General features: G+C 36.5%; 1 protein-coding gene across 18 annotated transcripts in view; it reads right to left on the bottom strand.

The window, feature by feature from the left end:
- Positions 1–22950, bottom strand: part of LOC125672156 (myosin heavy chain, non-muscle) — a 62548-nt gene extending 39598 nt beyond the window's left edge. For 4 of the 18 annotated variants that reach the window (XM_056162960.1, XM_056162961.1, XM_056162962.1 and 1 more), the window contains exons 1-6: positions 16987–22855; positions 13084–13240; positions 9950–9977; positions 4409–4523; positions 1273–1290; positions 987–1004 (exon numbers count right to left, since the gene is read on the bottom strand). In XM_056162960.1, the coding sequence (XP_056018935.1) occupies positions 987–1004; positions 1273–1290; positions 4409–4523; positions 9950–9977; positions 13084–13240; positions 16987–17340 (690 nt within the window). In that variant the 5' untranslated portion in view covers positions 17341–22855. Of the gene's footprint in view, positions 1–986; positions 1005–1272; positions 1291–4408; positions 4524–9949; positions 9978–13083; positions 13241–16986 lie in introns of all 18 variants that reach the window. The other 14 variants (XM_056162952.1, XM_048908276.2, XM_056162951.1 and 11 more) reach the window with 8 other exon arrangements.
- Positions 22951–23273: the final 323 nt, after the last annotated feature.

The raw sequence follows: 23273 nt of genomic DNA, 5'->3' as shown, positions 1-23273 counted from the left end.
GATAGTAAGCAGTCTGAGTGGCTACATCTCTTCATTTGCCAGCTATTCTATACAGCAATGGTAGATTCAGTATACTGTATATGTATATGCATCTACATCTTTGTCACCAATTGAAATTTTACCTTTAAAATGCTATGCAATACATTTCCAAATTCTCAGCAGGTATATAACTGAACATAGCATTTTTTTTCCCTTTTACATAAGCAATGAACATGATGAGGCAATATCACATGATGCCATTCCATGAAAAGTCATGCTATTCAACAAACCCACATGCATTAGACATTCCAGTTTTAAATACACACATATCAAAATACAATTTATTAGACATGACATTTCTGTTACAAAGTGAACTATACATCATGCAACCACCGCTACATCAACATGGGACTTAACTGCTCATTTATCTTAATCAACTAAACAATAACGAAGATAAGGCATCAAAAGAAATTCACTTTATACTGGTCAGATACATAAGCTGTAAAAATTCTAAGAATCACAAGCTTTCATTAAGAAAAATTGAAGTCATAGGCATGATTATCAATTACAGAAATTATTGTCAATCACATTTTGGTTTATATTTTTCTTTAAAATTAAGAAATCTGATGCTGACTTAGAAGTGGCCACATTAAAATATAAAAAAAAAACACAAAAAAAACGCTCCTGAGAACACATTTTATGGAAAGCTACATAATATTCACAAGTTTTTTCATCATGTCTGAATGTGGCCACATCCAAGTCATCTAAAATCTTCTAAAATCATCTAAAATCTTACTGCAGTGATCTAATCTGCAACTTTATAATTATACAAATGAAGAATAAAATTATCAAAACACGTCTTCATCCAACAAACATTCTTAGTGTCAATATGAGGCCCAAGTGCCAAAAGCTGTCTACATTTTGGCAGATATTATACATGATTTCAAGCTGGTGGTTGCAAGATAGACTCCAGAGCAGTAGAAATGATTTGAGCTCTTGGTACTTACAAGATTGATGTCTTTGCTCTATGAAGGAAGTCCACAGAGAAAAGAGACAAATTAATTAGACATCATCAACAGTGAAATCAAAAGAAATACACATGCTGGGTCAGAAATATGTTATCATGCATGGCAAAAAGTTTGGACCTTCATAAAGATTCCTAAATTGTGTTCAGGTACCATATGTGAAGATGGAAGAAAGAAATGGATGGATTATAATTCAAGATATTGTATTATTGAGTAAAATATAAAATAATATATTCAGAATATGAAAGGTTTAAATGTCTTTAATTACCTGCTGAACGATATGCGGCTGTAAATTTAAGTGACACAAACATATTATGCAAAACAAGCAAAACCCTTTCCTACAGCAGAGATTCTACATCTTGACTACTACTTAATTAAGCAAACTACTATAAATTTCATGCATACAAAAGTATTTTTAATTAATTTGAGTAGGACCACTTAAAGCCTGAGATGTTTTACACTCTCTTAAACTTCCTTTATTTCATCCATTTTATATTTTCTATAGCAATGCACATGTATCTTTAAATACATCCTTAGTCTTGACTTTCTATTCAATTCTTGATAAGCAGGAAGCAAAACAAAAGATGGGATCTCGCACATCTCAAAGATAACAGATGGGCAGATCAATACAAATGCCAGATTAAGAGACTCAAATGAATTCTAATGATAAACCACATCACACAGCATTGTCCTCTGCCCCAGTCTCACTGTGGATGTGATGACTGCCAGGATCAATATTTAGGCAGATAAAGGCCAGTTTTCCCCCCCTTTGTCCTCTATTTCACTAACTGGTTGTCAAGTTGCTAAGATAACAGGAAAGCTATGTCTTAGTGGTCTATGCTTACAATAAACCTTCCACCTGCATACTGAGACCTTCCACCCTAGCGACTATACTAACTGTTACTATCTTACACTAAAATATTCACCATACAGACTCATGATTCAGATTGGAATGGAGCTTTACAGGACAGGGAACTTAAATGCTACAGAAAATAGAGGCCATTTTGGTAATTCATTAAAGTTAGGTCATTAGTATTTTTATGAAGTCTACAAAATAAACATGAAAATAAAACATTGATTCTTTTACATTTTATTTTCTTTTTTAAATATCTTTCTAGTCAGATATGACCAATGTATTTTTCCAAGCAATGAAGATGAAGAGTTATCATTAAATTCAGTAACATCATTTCCATTTGATTCATAATGATAAGATTCCCCCCCCCCCCCCCCCCCCCCCCTTTGATGCAAACATCAGACATCACATCATTTTCCTCAGAGTTCTAATATAGCCAAGGATTTAAACTGTGCTACTTCATCTGGAATTTATACTGCTTCTTACTTTCCTTTTCTGTCATTTGCTGTGTTGTTGGATGCAAACTTTCCCACATTAAGTGGGGTTCGTTTCTGACTTTAAACATCTTCAGAAGCATTTTAACTCGTTTTTTTTGTTTTGTCAGTCAATGTACACGCACTGTAAGTATTTTTGATTCATCAAAAGTCCCCTCCCTAACCTATCAAACTTGTCTTTACAAATTATCTTTCAAGAAGGATTAGTGATAATTCTTCCGTGGCCAGTAAACAATAAAATACAATTGACAACTCTGTCCAACAAACCAAATTTTATAGTCCACTCGGGCCTATCAGTTATTTTTTGGTCTGCCGATTTTATTCTTTTATTTTTTATTAAGCCATTTGCCAATCTGAATCACTGCGAAAGTAACAGTGTAACATGTTTCCAATGCCAAGCTTGAAATGGTCAAGGAAAAGTAATTTTAGAGCATCATGTCTGGGTGAGCTGAGATTAAACCTTGCAAGAAGTTGGAATGCTACATCAATATGTTCACCCACTCAACAAAAATGTCAACAAAAGCAGAAGAAACAACAGCAACCATCTAATCATGTGACCAGTTCTCCCTATGCAATATCACTGTCAACAGTTGTACAAAGATGATAAATAATGAATTTATCAATATACATCTTTTAGATTATTTTTTTTTACAAATATTCTGGGAAAGATCATTTTTCTCTGGTTTCATTAACGCTGTGGTGAAATCAAGATGCGTTGTACTAAATGTCTAATGATTTTGTAAGTCCTTGGCAGACACTGGACACACAATCAACTACTTTTTTTTCAATGTCATTTGGTGCGCCTATGTACAGACCCTGAAGCATATTACTTTCTCGTATGGTTGTAATTGTTTCAATAAGCCAAAGAAAACTATTTGCATATTGTTCAGTTTCCAAACGAAAAAATTTCATAAACAGCTCTTATGTCTCCATCACCCCGGCACTCTTTCACACTTTCTGCAAGAAGTCAAAGACTTCAAATAGATGGATTAGCCAACCTCTATTATGATAAAACAAACTTTGAAATTTGCACAGAATATACAAGTTATAAACAGATCACTGAACATTTCAGATAGTTCTGATAAACAATTTTCATTAAAAAAATATTTATTAAATAATGAAAGACAATCTATTCTCATGCGGAAAAAACTATTGAAATCACTTCAAAGGCTATGAATGTAGGCGTTTTGCTCTGCCTGGTGGTTTTAATATATTAAACTTGCCAGATTAAGTCTACCTGTGTAATTTCAAAATAACTGCTTTAATTCTGATCTACATCCACTTTTCCCAGATCCCTTAGCAGAATGATTGCACATTTTGCATGGTCTGGAAGTTTCTAGGGGTGTAACTTGAACAGCCTGCACATTTCTTTGGGCATAGCTTGAATGAATGGTACTCCCGCATCAAACACTTCTTACATGGAAGGGGTTGGCATGGAAATAATTATGTGGAATGATGAAAACTTTGCAAAGAATGCCAAACAATCTGCACAAAACACCAAACAATCTGCACAGAACACCAAATAATCTGCACGGAACACCACACAATCTGCACAGAACACCAAACAATCTGCACAGAACACCAAACAATCTGTACAAAACACCAAACAATCTGCACGGAACACCACACAATCTGCACGGAACACCAAACAATCTACATGGAACACCAAACAATCTGCATGGAACACCAAACAGTCTGCACAGAACAATCTAACAATCTGTACAGAACACCAAAAGTTTGCATGGAATAATGAACAGTTTTCAAGGAACGATTTGAACATATAGTATCATGCTTCAGGATCTGTTATCTTACGTTTGAATTTTTGCGTGTTGTTGAACTGCTTTATAACACCATTCCCTACTACTAAACATTCATACTGTATTTCTGGGATGGTAGTGACAGTAAAGGGATTGTTTATATTCTACAGTAGTGAAGTAAACAAAAAAAATATTAAAAGAAGCACTATAATATTGCACACAACATTGACATTCCACATCCTGGCTATCAAGACCTACAGGTGGTCATCTACACTAGCCTTGCAGCTGTCAGATTCTTACCGTGACATGCAGGTTGGACACGGATGAGCGATTGGATCTATTGGAGGCAGCAACATGAGCCAAGTATTGGATCACTTTCTTGGTGTTTTCTGTTTTTCCAGCCCCTGATTCTCCACTGCAATAAAAACACTTTATTCCATGACTGTTATACTATCATTACAGTGCACCTGTACCATCATTACAGAGGTATGACAGTATAGATTTCAGTTTGACTTTAAAGGTCAAATTTGCTTCAGTTACATGTATCAATGAATATGCATATATGCTTAATATTATTTTTAATTATTGATGTACCAACAATATAGATTGGAATATCTTATTGGCATAACAACTATGACAACCTCGATTCTATACTCTGACTTTTAAAACTGTTTAACAGGCATCAAATACGTCCGTTATAATCTATTTCACTCTTCCTGTTTACTCCGTATTTTGCATTTCTCTTCCCATTTATTCAGTGTTTGCATTTCATGTCTAAATATGCACGAGAATTTACATGACAAGTAAAGATCTGTTCGGCCATTTAACACCTACACAAAGTTTTGCTCCAAATCCAAACAGGAAATATAAAAGCCTTTAAGCTACGAACAATGAAAGGAGAATCTAAACTTTTTTTTCTAAAGTCTGATACATAAATTTAATACTCTAGGTGTGTCTTCCTCATCGACATGCTAGCTTTAGAAAGTTGACAGTTCTCTAGTTCATTTAGTAAACTACCATCTCCTCTGGAGAGTGGCCACTATTGTTCAATCAAATTTAAGTCCCTGGAAGACTTTCTTGCATAATATATTTGATCAACAACCTGAGGCCATCATTAAATGAACTGTGTGTCAGCAGACCTGGCTAGTTAACGACAGCCGATAATAAAGCCCTCACTACTGGATGACACTTAACTGTTTCATACTTAGGTCCCATACATATTACCAATTTATAGCCATGCATGCCTTCAGCATTCCAATTCCTCTCTGACATATAAAACGTACTCTCTATGAGGATGCTTGAAATTTGTAGCGTTGTTGTTCTTCAGAAGGTCATAATTTTTTTTTATTTTACAACTATACATGTGCAACTTTAAACCCTAATGGAGACCCAGTCCTCGTCCCAGATGTCTAAGATTAAACGAAATGGAAATCTCCATTTATACAAGGAAGCTTTCCTGTTTTTTGACCACGACTAACATATCAAAATAGTGTTTAATATTACTTTTTGTCATCTTAACTCAGCATTATCAACTTTTGGGAATAACCAAGGGCAGATAATTTGATTATGATAACGGGATCCTGATCCCGAGTTTAAGGTTAAAAGCTTTCAAAACATAGGTCAAAAGTCAAAGGTAGAAGTCACAAGGTCAAAGACTTGGTGCCAAAAAGAAAGGCCATGTCACGAGACATCCAAGTGAAATATCAAAGCCCTGTTCCCATTGATTCAAAACATAGACTTATAGACAAGGTTAAGATTTTTCCTTACAGTGTGACACCGCCGTCAACAATGGGGGACATGACAAAACATTCATCCCGACAAGCTAGAAATGGAGATGAGGATGGAAAAATAGGGTAGGTTAGGAAAGCAAATCACAATGATTTCATTACACCTAAAACTTTTATTATCTATATCAATCTCTAATACCAAAATCAAAAGACTCACTCAGAAATTTGGCATTTTCCGATGATAATTTATCAAAGAACAAAAAATATTGGAAATACTTAATCAGTATTATGATATATGCAAGTTCATGTACATGCAATATCAATGTTGTACATATACTAATAGTGCTATAGAAAGTTTTACTGGAAAAAACACTCTAAACAGTCATTCTCAAATTCCAGAACATATGATGTTACTTACATTATAAATGGCATAAAAATGATAATAATGTGTTTTGCAAATGTGCATATTCTGTAACAAATCTAAAAATTGTCAATACATTTTCTAAATATGAACATAATCTCTTCTTTCAATTATTGTAAAAAAAAAATTCAAATCTCAGGCCATCATTAAAATTTTTTTGGTTGATGTACTCTGACCCACATTTATCAAGGTGGGTAGGATAAGTTGATTTTCGTTTTGAATGACCTAACACACATTGATTTAAGTCATGAAAGTTAGATTAAGAAAGAGCTAGATTAAAAAAATGTCATATTTGGCTTATGGATTACTTGTATCTTTTTTCTTATCTATATTACTTATTATATATGTTAGGGTTATTTTGGTCAAACTACACGATTCCCTAGTATTGCTAACTGTCGAAACCCTCAACGGATTGGAATTTTCTGGAATGTTCTTCTTGTGTTCTTGCAACTTTATGTCAATACAAAACAAGGGCACCTTCTTCACAAAGAAAAAGTCAAGTATGAAAAGAAGTACTGACATAAAAGTCGCATTTAATATCAGCCTTTTTTCTCAGAGAGTTCCCATGTGAAACAAGATGTGTTTGTGAAACACAAATGCCCCCGATAATGGCCAATTCCAAAGATGGCCAAGGTCAAAAGGACAAATATCTTGGTACCAGTAGAAAGATCTTGTCACAAGAAATGCTCATGTGCAAGATGAAAGCTCTAATATTTACCATTTAGAAGTTATGACCAATGTCAAATTTTTTAAAAAGTAGGTAAAATGCCAAGGTCAAAAGGTTTAGTACTCCCGGAAAGGTCTTGTCACAAGGAATACTCATGAGAAATATCAAAGCTCTAGCACTTACTGTTCAAAAGTTAATAGCAAGGTTTAAAGTTTTCAAAAAGTAGGTTAAACTTCAAGGTCAAGGTCACAGGGTAAAAAATGTTGGTACCCAGGGAAAGGTCTTGTCACAAGGAATACTCATGTGAAATATCAAAGTTCTAGCACTTGCTCTTTAAAAGTTATCAGCAAGGTTAAAGTTTTCAAAATGTAGGTCAAACTCCAAGGTCAATGTCACAGGGTCAAAAGGTTTAGTACACACAGAAAGATCTTGTCACAAGGAATACCCATGTGCAGATTTTTCTGTGCTGTAAATCAAAGGTTTCTATAAGGGGTGGATCTGTAGTTCTCTGTCCCAATAATTTCCCAAAGAGCTACATTAAGCACCGACTTTCAGAATTGTCAAAATCTGTCAGTCCTGTCTGCAAGGCCAGTAATAACCTCTTAGAGAACGTCAGTCCAAATGACCATTGAAAATATTGGACGTGATCCAATTATTTTAGAGATTGGGTTCAGGATCTGCAAGTAATGGTCACTCAAACAACATGGCCATGTGGCCGATCAAATTTATGAAACGTTCTTTACCCAGTAAGAAAAGACCAGTCATGGTAGCTCAGGCATCAGTGGTAGAGCGTTTGCTTCATAACTGGAAGGACGCAAGTTTGTGTTCTGTTCGTGCCATGGCTGCATTAAATCTAAGATATAAATACAGCCTTGCCAAATGCTCCGCATTTAGCAGTGAGAGTCACAGGTCTTTCAAACATGACCTCTGTCGCGGCAGGTGTTAACACATTAAAGAACCCTCACTATTATGGCCTTAGTCAGAGTACAAAAGTATCAGATATAAATTTGTGGTATTTCACCTACAGCTGGTGATGTCTCAATATGAGGGGGAAATTCCTGATGGGACGTAAAACAAACAACTTGGTAAGAGAAAAAAAAAATACTGAACCTGGACCACTTAAAATACAAGAGGTACTGTGAGCAATGCTCACTAAGAATACCCCCCCGCTTACCCCAATCTCCCAAAGGGTGTTGGTAATAGGTATAAACTACCTCTTTTCTGAGTGTAAAAAACAAATGGCATGACAAACCGAACCATATTGCTACTTCGATGTCCAGTGCGCGTGACCTTTGACCTTTTGACCCCAAAATCGATAGGGAACATCTTCATCCCATGGGTAGTCCATATGTATGATATGGTGACTGTAGGTGGAAAGGATAACGCTTTAGAGCCCGGAAACCATATTGCTACTTCGATGTCCAGTGCGCATGACCTTTGACCTTTTGACCCCAAAATCGATAGGGAACATCTTCATCCCATGGGTAGTCCATATGTATGATATGGTGACAGCAGGTGGAAAGGATAATGCTTTAGAGCCCGGAAACCATATTGCTACTTCGATGTCCAGTGCACTTGACCTTTGACCTTTTGACCCCAAAATCGATAGGGAACATCTTCATCCCATGGGTAGTCCATATGTATGATATGGTGACTGCAGGTGGAAAGGATAAGGCTTTAGAGCCCGGAAACCATATTGCTACTTTGATGTCCAGTGCACTTGACCTTTGACCTTTTGACCCCAAAATCGATAGGGAACATCTTCATCCCATGGGTAGTCCATATGTATGATATGGTGACTGTAGGTGGAAAGGATAACGCTTTAGAGCCCGGAAACCATATTGCTTCTTCGATGTCCAGTGCACTTGACCTTTGACCTTTTGACCCCAAAATCGATAGGGAACATCTTCATCCCATGGGTAGTCCATATGTATGATATGGTGACTGCAGGTGGAAAGGATAAGGCTTTAGAGCCCGGAAACCATATTGCTACTTCGATGTCCAGTGCACTTGACCTTTGACCTTTTGACCCCAAAATCGATAGGGAACATCTTCATCCCATGGGTAGTCCATATGTATGATATGGTGACTGTAGGTGGAAAGGATAATGCTTTAGAGCCCGGAAACCATATTGCTTCTTCGATGTCCAGTGCACTTGACCTTTGACCTTTTGACCCCAAAATCGATAGGGAACATCTTCATCCCATGGGTAGTCCATATGTATGATATGGTGACGGTAGGTGGAAAGGATAATGCTTTAGAGTCCGGAAACCATTGCGTCTACAGACGGACGGACGGACAGACGAACAACCCGATTCCAGTATAACCCCCCCCCCCCCCCCCGCAACTTGTTGCGGGGGGTATGATTATGAAGGCTTCCATGTTTGTCAGTTCCAGATGCTTGGAAAACTGACCATGTTTGGCTGAAAATGAGTGGAAGATTATTGAGTATTATATGGGTATTGCGTCGGTAGCCGAGTGGTTAGGCCGTCAGACTCTCGACCAAAAGGTCGTGGGTTCGAGTCCTGGCCGTGGCAGGGCTGACATTGTGTCCTTGGGAAAGGCACTTTACATGAATTTCCTCACTCCACCCAAGTGTAAAAGGGGTACCTGGCTATGGACAGAGAAAGATATTGTTAGAATGTTAGTGCTCTAGCGCTTGTAATGGCAGCTTGCACTGTATGCTTCCTAGGAGGCTGAGAAAGTTCTAGATTGATATAAGGTCTGCCGGGGTAATAATGTACATTGATTATTGTAAAGCGATTTGAGCAGCATACGCTGGAAAAGGCGCTATATAAAACCAATCATTATTATTATTAAGATGTATTACTGTTAAAACAATAAAAAGCATTTTGGTGCAGTTGTTTTTCTTTCTTTCTATGCAATACAAGGTAAATATATCTGGTCTGAGCAAACTTTGTCCAGTATGACAGAACCATCAACTCTTCAGTTATTTAAAAATTTCAACAACTCTGGACTTTATTTTATCTCCCCTGTGCTAATTTGTTCACATTTTGAGTACTCACGTGCAAAGAATAGACTGGTCCTCCCGATCTGTAATACACAAAGTACATAATTAATGATTTATAGCCGAAATTTTGCTGACTTGGTATAAAACCACATGCAATTAATAATTTAGCTGCAACGCGGCCCTCTGATTTTTTTTTGTTTTCTTTTTATGGGGGGGGGGGGGGGGGCTACAACTCCTTAGGATCTTCGTAATGGTGCAGATGCTGGAATGGATCATTGCAAACATTTGCTGGCTTTCTTTACGTAAATAAAATCATATTTTCAAGTTTCTTAGTCCATATATAAATTTACAACCTGCAACTTGCGATTTCTAAGACTATTCTACCATTTTTAACAATTCTGAATTAGTTGATTCATATTGTGTGCAATGTTTGAACTGAACTTTTTATTAGACGGCCAAGTGCAGAGATAATTCTCTTTGTAATGTAAACAAGAGGTACTGTGAGAGCAATGCTCACTAAGAAACACCCCCCCCTTACCCCAATCTCCCAAAGGGTGTTGTTAATTGGTATAAATTACCTTTTTCCTGAGTGTAAAAATATGGTATGCCTTTGTAGAAGAAAATGGAAGATATAGTCCGAACACAAATCCATGGTATAAACCTATAATTTTGACATTGAGATCAAAGTTCAAGGTCATAAAGAGGTCATGAGTACATGACACATTGTCTCATGGTGATACACCATGTCTTATGGTATGACTATGTCAAAACCCTATAATAAATTTTGACCTTGAGGTCAAAGTTTAAGGTCATATAGAGGTCATGAAGGTACCCGACACATCATCTCATGGTGATACACTCATGTGTCAAATATGGTATGCCTATGTCAAAGAACAAAGAAGTTATGGCCCGGACACGAATCTGCACAGACAGACAGACAGATTCCTATATACCCCCCTGAACTTCGTTCGCAGGGGTATAACAACATTAAAGACAAATACATGAAGCTTATTACAGGTTTATTCATCAAATATTTTGCACCATTACGAAGATCCTATGGAAAATGTCGGAGTAAATAAATCAGAGAGGGCTACATTATTGCAGCTATAAATGATGAAGTTCGAAGAACAGCCCTGTACAAAAATATCAATTATGTATCTATATCTGGAGTTCTAAATCCCTTTTGTTTATGGTTAGTACATTTGGAAGATTTCTAAGATATTTCTAGGGAGTAAAAAACATTTCCAGCCATCCAAAAGTCAGTATTTTTCATAAACTTTTTGGGTTTCAGAAAGTGTGGGCACAGCATTTCCAAAACACGTTGAAACATATTTCCATTTGCAAATTTTAGATGACCAATATATAAGGCATAAAAATGCCTTAGAAGTGAACGATTTAGACAATTTTCCCAGAAATTGCAAAAATTCTTAAAATTTTTGACAACATATTTCAAATCAGAAATCAATACTGGGAACAAATTTTTTAATTTTTTCGACATGGAAATTTAGAAATCCAGAAGCATGAAAGAGCTATTTAGCATCGGATGCCGGTGAAACAGATAATGTAATGCTAATAAATAAAGTACATGTATACATGAATATTGTTTGTGAAAAATCAATTTGACATCCACTGCAGGTGAAACAGATGATGCATAAATAAACAAACTACATGTAGGAACATGTAACCTATTGATTCAGCGCACACTGTCTACAGTCAATGTGTTTGAAGCAGTGAACATATGAGCCACTATGACAAATGAAATGTGTGGCTTATGAGTAGATCCACTTACATTGACAACTTTTTTTTTTAAGTTCTCTATGCAAAATATAACCCCATTTAACTTGTTTACAATGACTATGCTATGACTCAATCCTGTGTACCTTGAGGACATGGGACCAAATCTCTTACATTCTCAAATAAGACTGCCATAGCAGGCAAGATGCACTCTTTCAGTAACTGGTAAGCACCTGCCCCCAGATGGACCATACTCATCTGCCTGCAGTGTGTGAATGAATCTCCACATCTACTACCATCTTTTTAGTATGTCTTATCATGCACATTACAATTCCCTTAATGAAAAAGGTTTTTGACCATGAACTGTCTGCCTATGGCTATCTAGCATATAAAGAAGGAGTTTCAACATAAACATTTCCAGACACAGGTGCTGTGCTGTGATATATATGCATATCTTTTGGCACAAACTCTTAAAATAAAGCACAGTATTTCTTTTCATAAATTATAATCTTTAGGAACACATCTCACAATGTCTCTTTTCACATTTTTTTTTTTTTTTTTTACCCAATAGGAACACCTGTGAAATGAAACATTTCAGAAATAACTTTTTCCACAACATTCCAACAGAATTTTTTCCCCATTAACTGAAGGAAAGGGGACCCCCGATACAAATTTTTGGTTGTACTGCATGTCAGGAAAGTTAAGGAGGTTAAGTGGTGAATAAACAGGAAATGCTTTAAATACACTTTAATCAACCTTATAGTAGAAAACAAAGGCACCAAAAATGTGTACTTAACTGCTGCACTTTAGTTAATACTCATATTAGTCTATAGATGTCATACTAATTTATATGTAACTTCTAAATGTTCCTAACTCCGGATGATACAAATGTGGCACTCTGTTTTCTATTCATTTAAACGATTTATGTGTACATTTACTTCTAAACTATAAAGCCATTACTAAGCCATGGCCTGGAGATGATTTTCACCCTTCTTGTTTTTTCCCCACTGTCATTCAGGGTCATGATATAGCGGGTCATAAGGAAATTTTGTGCCAAGTATAAGCTTCTAATGTCATTACATAGTCATGGCATAGACAAATTCATATCAGTCATTTGGGTGAGATAAACGCATAACCCGCTGTCCACAAATGCAGGAAGTATTATACTAGCTATCCGGACATTCCCAGTCCACTAAAAATTCATCTAGACACATTCCAACCATAGTTATGACTACTAGTATATAGTCAAATCTCATTATCTCAAACTTGATAGGACCTAGAAAAAGAGATATCCAAGGATTTGAGATATCAAGGGCAAAATACTTAAAGAATAAGTGGTTGGGGCTTCCTAATTACTTTGACATTCTAAATCCATGGTAATTGAGATATCGGTGTTCGAGATACTGATATCCAACTATATATCCATACAGAATAAAATTTGCACAATTCCTTTACCTTGCAGCATACTCCTGTAGGCTGTGTCTGTGATTGCAAATACATGTGGAGGGACTTCATGTCTTTTTTTTCCTTTGTAAAGGTCTACAACTTTCTCTGTGTATATTGGTAGTCTCTTGTAAGGATTCACTACCACACAAAACAAGCCGGAGTATGTCTGAAATACAGTACCAAATTGGATCCAAATTATTTTCATTCATATTTGTCATTATCACTGCAAAGTACATGATTAGTTCACCCTAAGATTATATATCTGTTTACTAATGCTATAAGACCCTATATAATATACACGTGTGTATTAACCAGCCAAGTTTTCACAATTTATAACTGGTGAGAATACTTTGAAAAGTTCATTGACAGTTGAAAATGTTTCACGGAGTTGCAGGTTATAGAGTTGTTTTGAACTTTCACTCTTCAATTCACACTGCTTTGTGAAAACATGTAAAACTATTAACTAAATAGCATTTTAACATTCCATATATATACATGAGTGAGTGTGGAAAATATATTACTATATCAACATTTGACATAAACTGCAATTGCTCTTAATTGTATAAAACTGCACTCTGCCATTTTAAATCATTCAGCATTTACACATAATCCAGAGAATGCCAAGAATGCCCCCAATTGAAAAAGATTACACACTGACAGTGATTTGGTTGACTGATTAAACAGCATTGCGGTCTGGCCTGGTGTCTAGTGTCTGTCCCTAATAAAGCAAAGATTTAAGGTGATATGGACAATGTTGCCTATTCACTCATTCAAACATTAGATAAACAAAAGAAGTTATAAAATAGTGTACAGGGCAGTAAGAGTACACAATCGAAGCTGTCAGCAAAAATGGATGACTACCCTTTATCAACAAAAGCATGTCACCCACTGTAATCTGCATATGACCCATGTCTGATGTGAAATTTGAGAGGATATAATAACATGTCTATAAAATACGCTACTATCCATTATTGCTCTGAATTAGAACACTTGAAACTCTTATTAAAAGAATACAGAGTGCACAGTTTCCAGTCTAAACTCACCACCTAATTTTTCACAACAATTACAGGCTCATGTACCCAATGCTCACCTGATTTACATTCCTCATAGGACAAATAAAACAATTTCAAGCTTGGCGAAACAATACGTTAGTGTAAAACTTGAAACCACTATAGTGGCCTTGCTTTAACATTTGGAGTAATAATTTGAACAAGTGAATCTACCATCCATAGGCATACATGAACAATATATGTTTTGTCTTAATTTCATGGGACAGATCAGTCTTCAGAATTATGCAATAGACCAATGACCATGGCTAGTAAAATCAAGATCAGGCTTCCAAAAATTATTGACGCACATGCCTGGTGTGCCACTACATATTTCCAACAGGGATCATGATTCCGCTAGTAGGGTGCGATTCAGGGTGGAAAATTGGTGAAATAACGCATTCATACAGAGGAAGAGAAAGTTGGCACTAAGAAGTATGCAGAAACAAAGTGACAAAGAAAATGTCAGCGTGTTTGGCAGGAGAACTGGTCCTGGCTTCAATACACCAGACCCAAATTTTACCCAAAAAACACAACAGCCCGGTAATTTTCGCATAGACTGATACAGGTAAACTTCTAATTAGGACTGGGACCATCTTTCAGGGTTGGAAACTGAGTTGGCTACACTCAAAAGTTGTCAACCCTGTTTAAAATCTGTCAATCCTGATATTCAGTTTTGTGATGTTCATCAATCTACAGGAAAGAAATTCCTGATAGTTCTTTTGTGATATTTGTTGTATACTGGCTGTTAAAATGAGCCTAACCGCCTAGCGATCATATGAAATTTCATCCCCACCCACCTGAGAAATCTTGGGCAAGCTGTATTTTTCTACCCTGAAGACTTGGCAGGGTTGCACTGCTTGTAAAACATACTACCAGGCCTGGAGGTTGTTAAACTTTTTGAGTATGTTTTCATACTCAAAAGTGAAGGTTTAAAAACTTTTATAAAATCATTCTCACACTTGAAGAGTACATGCTCAAGAATTTTTGAGCATGTTTCGAAGCTTGCTAAGAGTTGTCCTCAAAACAAACATACGAGTAAGAGTCCGGTAAAAGTTTTATAACCATCAGGCCAGGACTCTCTTCATCATGTTCATAACAAAGTTACATGTGAAGCAAAAGTGGCCAGTAAAGTGTCTACAAGATTTTTTAATAAAGTTCTGTAGTAGTGATGTACCGATTGTTGCCAACTTTCGATTGTCGGTCGCTATAACTGAAAGGATGTGAATAATCGATAGTCATTCTGAAAATCGAAAATCGCCGACATCGGTATTTTAAAAAAATAATACAAATATTCCTGCCGCGACTTATCTAAAATCAAAAATGGCTGACGAAGCTGAATCATCCGATAAGATTGTTTAACGTTTCTCTTGAGAATCTTTCACTCATATAGAGACATCACTGACCATTGCCGGTAAAGGCCTGCAAAATTGCCTGCCTATGCTCGGCGCTTAAAGTCTTTGAAAAGGGAGGGATTTTTATCGTGCCACACCTGCTGTGACACAGTGCCTCAGATTTTGCCTCTTACAACAAGCAAAGGGTAATGAGGCTCTATTCTGACCCAGATCCCATAAGAACAACAAAAGTCAAGAGATCTATCGCTATCACGGGAAAATAAAATCGAAAGTATGGGATTATTAACTTCAAATTTCTAATTATGATTTTGGACATCTCCATGAGTGAAAAATTCTCGAGAGAGATGTTAAACACGATACAATCTATCTAATGATTTTATTCTATTAACTTAATATCTAGGGTTAAAAATAAAGTAAATTTAATAGATTTATGTCATAAATTTGAAATCATTAAAATTCGATTATTCTTCGATTAATCAATCGAAAAGGTACATCCAATTAATCCGATCATCGATTAATGTTTTTCCCCGATTGCCCATCACTATTCTGTAGTGACCTTGAGGTGTATTGTACAGCTGCTGTGGAAAAACCTGACTTACAATTGACCTTAATTTTGACTTGACAAAAACTTTATGAATAACAAAGAATAAATGACTTGTTTAAATATTGGAGACATAAACACCTGAAGAACAGTGTAATTTCGGCACGATTAGCACCTCACTCATGTGGAGATGTCACCATTGCTGGTGAAGGGCTGCAAAATTCAGGCCCATGCTCGGTGCTTACGGTCCTTGAGCAGAGCAAATGAAATTGAAAGCTAATGACTATCCCTGATATCCTAACACAACCTAAACTTTTACAGGTTGGGAACACTTCCCCTAATGCAAGACGCGATTATCCCTTTTTAGCGAGAAAGTAAACATTACCATAAACAGGTGTTTTGGCATCTTGATTGAAAATAATTATAAATTCCGTGCAATGCTGAACAAGTGTGACACACATTCAACATGGCACGCCCTGTCTCTAAACGATTGACAACACAGTCAAGAAATTTCAGATCAACGTTTTTGCGTACAAGGGAAGAAGGCCGAAATCCATTGTTTTGATGAATATATTTGCAGAAGTATCGTACACTTTAACATTTTTTCTTCTTGTCACATGAAACACGAAGGGATGTACTCCTCGGATGTTTTTTCTCAGTTGTACGGGATATATTTACTCTCATTAACAAGGGATAGCCACATTTTTTACCAGAATATCTTGCTATAGGGAAAGTGTTCCCAACCTGTTTTACTCCTATACTGTATATCGAAAATAACCAATCGTCATGTCAATGTATCACGTACATATCTCAATAGGGGTGTATTACTTCAGCCCTAAGGTTTCAAATCTTCATTCATCTTGTTTTACCCAGTGAATCTGCCATACAATAATGTGATACGACCGCATGCATGTATGGAGGGTGGGGGATTCTAAAATGACAGCTTAAAGAGTCAATTTGTTGTACTTACATATATTAAACCTGAAAAATATCGGTCTTTCAAATTGTGTAAAACAGATGCTTCATTTAGACAAGTAAGTTCTGCCATATCTTCTACTTTATTAAATTTAGGAGGATTCATCTTCTGGCAATCGTCCCTGTGAACTCTCACACGTTTTCCGGTTTCTTCTACCACAACTTCAATCTCGTCCCCATGATCGCTTACAATACATGCAGCACAAAAACCATGCATTTCATGAGGTATCCAAATGAGTTTCTTTGAAGCCCATTCTGCTTGTACCATGGGATCATTAATTTTGTTTCTGTCCACTGCTAAATATTGCAGTTCTTGTGCGCTTACACCTGCATACGGATCGTCCGCCATTTTGAAGCCAAAAAAAATACTCGATAACTTCTAGAGTTTAGTCTTGTAATAATATGAAGTGCCTCCACTGAATCACAATATTTTAAAAATCCCTATAAGCCGAAAAATCTCAGATGCCACAGCGATCCAAGAAAAATGGAAGTTCGATGTTCACCTCTGCTGATTCATTCAAAATTTGTCACCGGGTCCCCGCCCGCTCGAAATACACGGCACTATCAGGGGTCACGTGACGAAGCTGGGTTCGGTGAAGGAAATATCTGTCATTCCGGAAATAACTTACTGTTTTGTAATATATGATGGCATTTGACCGAAGTGATATTCTTATAGTATAAATAATTTTCACTTCGTAATCAAATTTTGTGGAGGGCAATTTAAGCACTTATGATTTAAAAACAACTAGGCCTATCCCCCCCAAAAAACAGAATTATGTCTTAAGTTCTATTCTGCCATTTAGGACAGTGTAACCCATCAACTGACTCATAGTCACTCCTAGAACTTCCGCTCGAAGACATTTAACGAGGTACTCGGTAAAAGAGCATACATTTAGTACACATCATTTAAGATGTTTGGTTTGGTTGGTTTTGGGGTGTGTTTTTTTTTTTCAAAATTGTCCCATTTACCTTTCTCCAAGATACGTGTATATTTACTTGGAATAGGCCTATTATATAGAGAATTGTATCACCTGTACTTTGTAGAATTATGTAACCTTAATTGTGTAGCAGATGAATTTCATTTCCTTACTGATTGTCCATTCTATGTTGAAGAGAGAAATATGTTTTTTAATGGTATATACAAGCTCAACAAAAATTTTATCTATCTAACAAATAAGGACAAATTTACTTGGTTGATGATTAATGAAGACAAAACAGTAATTGTCAAATTGAGTGAATATTTAGTGCAGACTTTCAGAAAAAGAAGTGATGCTTTAAAACTGCAAAAATCATTATACTTTATTATTCATATGTTGGTATAATACTGATACTGTCCATTTACTTGTGTATACACATGATTAGCAATTCATATATGTTATATGTACTTGTTTCCCCAACATGCTGCATCCACATGCAGTTTGCAGTCTATGTAACCTGTAGTTAATGTTGTAAACTTTCTTTCTTTTTTGAATTTCCTTCTTTATAAACTGTCTTACTGTTATTCCCTCTGGGCCCAAAATTGGAATAAACTTATCTTATCTTATCTATAGGCCAATACGGTATCTTAGAGGGTTATTATTTAAATTATTTATTATAATAGATGCCATATAAACTCTACAGTAAATTTAAATAATAATACATTGTACTGTGGTAATGTGTCTGTTGTTTCCTGACGTTTGAAACATCATGTACTCGTAGTACTTACGTACCCTTGTCTTTGAAACCCCAATTGTAGTCCCGCCCTAGACCCTGAAGTCTTTGAACCGGTATTCATGTCGCGGTGCATTTTTTAAAACTATCTAACGGACCAGTATGCAAAATACAAATTTTCGAAAACTTTGCTGTGGATATTTAATCCCCATTTGTAGACCCATTTAATTCGGCCCCAGGGGTCATGAATGAAGAAATTTGGTTCTATACCTAAACGAGAAAGCTGGCATGTTTATCAATTCAATAGATTATACGAAAGCCTCTTATGTTTTCGAGAAAGAAGACATTTAAAGATTTTTTTTATATTCCTGTGTAAAACTGCGATGACCCACCCTGGTCACATAAGCCATGGTTTGATCATTTGATCCTACTCTACGTACGGATACACTAGCTGGCGCAATGGGGGGGGGTGCCCCTAAAATATTCAGAGGATAAGACACTTGGGCACCTGTAACACGAAGTGAGTTTTCTTAAATGAATATATACTATATGAGGATGCTTCCAGTTGTGTTTAGTCCTTCTAGACGAGGCGGTGAAGAGGATTTTGAAATATACAATTATTTTGATACTTTAAGCTAAGAGGCTACATTTATTACATTAATTTAACACACTCCTTGGTATTTCTATGAAAAGCTTCACACACCCACAGTGGTCCCATGTTACCCGGAAGACCGCTCTTTAAACAAACTTGAATCTACTCTTTGTGAGAATGATTCTATATAACTTTTAGCGGGTGATTCAGGGGGGGGGGGTGTGATACTTTAAAGATTCCCCCTATATGTACATGCATTCCTATCCTCATTGTGACCCCATGCTGGCCCCGCGGGACCATCATTTAAACAAACTTCAATTTACAGAATACGAGAATGTCAAACTTATTAAAGACATTTCCTTTATACTCCCATGTATATCGGCGAACCCTTATTGTGGCCTCATGCTGACCCCGGGGGTCACCATCTGAACAAACGTGAATCTAACTACATGCATAAGATACTTCCATATATTTATATATAACTAGAATACAAGCGGCTCTTCATTTATAAGAATTTTAACACACACTCCCCCCCCCCCTCGTCTTATTCACCTCACCCTCTTGGATTGGGGTGTTGCCCTTCATTTGAGCAAACTTGAATCCCCTTTACCAAAAAGAAGCTCTGTGTCAGTTCCGTTGATATTTTCTAAATGGTTTGTGAGAAGATGAAAATGTGAAAAGTTTCCCCCAGACAGACAATCACCACACGACATTTCTGACATTTTCTTCAGGCAGAGTTCTTGTATGATTTTCCAAATAGACTGAAAATTTTATATTGTCTGTAGTAACTTTACCCTTGTATGTATTTCGGCCTGGGTAGCTCAGTGGTTGATGTAACTACATGTAGTGATACAGGGGTCCCGGGTTCGATACCTAATTGTTCCAAAGATTTTCTCTCTCCTTCTTTACTACAGTAGTGTCCATTTATAAAATTAACTGTGATACGTAAAAGCAGGGTTTACATTTTTTACCTGCAGCAAATAAGCTCTAAAACAGACATGGTGATATACCCCAAGATCTTTTGTGGAAACAAGGCAGAACGCACGTGAATTGTACGTGGAATGTCACGAATAATTACATGTTATTGAGAAACGTCGCGTATATCTTTAGATGACTAAAAAAATACATTTATTTCCCTTGCGAGTATTTTTTTCTCTCCTTTTTTGAGAAAACACTGGCTGGCATTTGTCGAATTGAAAGACAATATACAAGAAAAGCAAGATAAAGTTGTTCGATCACCTTCGACAACTTTTTCACTCAGGTGAGGTGCCCTAAACTTAAACCTATACAGAGCGCATTGAGGGCTTTTATCGTGCCAAGCCTGCTGTGACAAGGGACCTCGGTTTTTGAGGTCTCATCCGAAACCCCCGCATCTGAATGAATATACCATGACAAATATTCTATCCTCCCAAATTCAATTTAGTCACTCAACCAGTATGTCAAATGTGGCATATATAAAGCATGCAAGTGTGGTTGATTGTATCCCCGCAGTTATATGCATGTATATATGAGTACGAAGAATTGAACCAGTCCCTAGAATTTTACATATGGTCATTCGCCCGAAATTATAGGTAAACTGCAGCATATATTTCAAATATTTGTAAGTGTCGTAGGCTCGTAGCCAAAGCAATGAAAGCTATCTGTCAGTTACTTGAGATTGAAATTGCCTTCAAGAAATAAAGGCCAATTTCAGCATCCGAAGCCTGATTATATACTATAGTATAAGCTGTTTTATCCCATCACGTCCTATGTCATTGAGACAGTAATAACCGCGTCCTGGTGGTGAATTTCAGCATTGTCCAATTAATGTATAGTTATGTGGAATGTGAATTTAATGACACTCTTCTGAAAAATGTAGGTCAATCGCGACTTTATAGCTATTAGAAAACGACCCCCCCCCCCCCTCCTCCAGTCCCCAAAAATTTAACTTGGTCACTCATCCAGAATATATAAGTGCACTAAGTGCACAACATTTGAAGAAAGGCTGATTAAGGGTATCGTGTATGCACGGTTCATTCATTTCGGTAAACTTCGTTAGTTTGTTTCGATTTCGTATTGTATTTTACCCACATCAGGCATTATGATTTTACTGCGTGTTTAATGTTTAAGTATTTCATAGCAAAATCACATGAAATGAAAATATTTAAGTTTATAGGCGAAGCTTTTTGCCAGAGACACATATATAACACATACATGTTACTGTTATTACAGAAAGTTTTAGCAATTATCTTGTGGACTTTAAACTGTTATTTGGACAGGAAAATACAACCTAAGTTCACAATTCTCTGGAATTTCGATGTAATTTCAATAGCATGAAATTTATCTATTTATAGTTAAGAGAAATACTGCGAGTTTTCCGGGGAAAAAGATTCCGCGAGAGTACGACAAGGAACAGGTAATTGTTAAATGTAACCTTAAAAACTGTATGGAAAGCCAGATTATTAAAAATTCTATAAAAACCAAAGAGTTCAAAATACTAATATCTGAATACAGCTGTGTAATTTAAATTTCTAATCTATTATTATATTGTTGCTTCTGATTTCAATAACATTCGAATAAAAAAAAAATCACACCTGGTACTTCACACACGGCTGGTGACGGCTCAGTATGAGTGATAATTTCTCAACGGGACGTGAAACAAATTTAGAAGAACCAAACAAACAAAACAAAAATAATCAAACAAATAAAAAAAAACCACCCACACCTCTTCAGATTGTTCGTAACTTCTTTGCAATAAGATGAACGTTTATATTTAGATAACACTTTGATCCGGACCGGACGTAAGTAGGACAGACAGAATGTATGGTATTCGTGTGGAGGAGCTCCCTCTGTAAGATTATGGACGAGCTGGACGTTTCGCCGCACGAATGGGGAACAATCGCGTATAACAAACTGAGAATACTAAGAATAATCCTTAAAAAAATAGAAGATTCAATTTTATAGTTAAAACTAGATATTTATAATCAGAAGTAACACTCTTAATAAAAAAAAAATCAGAATTAAATATATTAGAAGTAAGGATTTGTGAATAGAATTAGAAAGTTAAAGCACGCAGTGGGGATCTACAGATTTAGGATGTTTTAGAATCATATCACTACGGAAGTTAAGACCAATTTGTTTTTTCGAGAATGCAACAACCTTGATCAGATATGTTATCAATGCAAATGTACATGATGTGGGTTTTTCTTTCCTAAAAACTTACGTAAATTAAATCCGAGTAATAACGGTCCTTTATATTGTACAGTACAGAGGCGTCGTTCAGGCAGACGAGTTCAGCCATATCCTCCACTTTGGTGTATTTGGGAGGATTCATTTTCTGGATTTCCTCTTTGAGAACTTTAATTCTCTTATTTGTTTCTTCAATTTCCACTTCATATTCGTCACCGTCTTCTCTGATAATGCTCGCAGAGCAAAACCCCTGGCTGTCATGGGGGACCCATACCAATTTTTTGGCCGCCCATTCTGTCTGGTCTACGAAATTTTTCTTCTGATCCACCACAAGATATTTTAGTTCCTGATCCAGTCCCGAAATATCCGCCATTGTAACTTATATGGACATAAACCAGAAAAATACAATTTCCATGCAAACTGTTCACTGTCCAACTCGGTCTCCGTAATGAAATATAACGGAGGAAGAACAACACAATGCAGACCTGAGAGTGAAGTAGGAAGGAAGAGGGACACAGGGTTAGAGATGTCACGGGATAAATCGACGGTATGCCGGATGGAAATTTCCGGCGAAAGTTTTAAACTATAAATCATCTTGTCTTCAAAAGCTTACTGGGCTATACTTTTAACATTGAATGAATTTATAAAAATTGCACAGCGACAAACACTGTAATACTTTTTCAATTATCTGAAGAACAGGGAAAAAATTGACATTTCCGGAGAGAAATCTGAATCATGGCTGATTGTACAGAGGTGCTTTTTTTTCTTAGATCCACCTCCACCACCGAAGTCACAATGATCCGTAGACGCCTCTCTCTCTCTGTGTCTGTCTCTCTCTCTCTCTCTCTCTCTCTCTCTCTCTCTCTCTCTCT

This window comes from Ostrea edulis, chromosome 4, assembly GCF_947568905.1.
Source record: "Ostrea edulis chromosome 4, xbOstEdul1.1, whole genome shotgun sequence".
Taxonomy (NCBI): domain Eukaryota; kingdom Metazoa; phylum Mollusca; class Bivalvia; order Ostreida; family Ostreidae; genus Ostrea; species Ostrea edulis.
The sequence above is the reverse complement of the archived record's forward strand: the minus strand, read 5'-3'. Positions and strand labels throughout refer to the sequence as shown.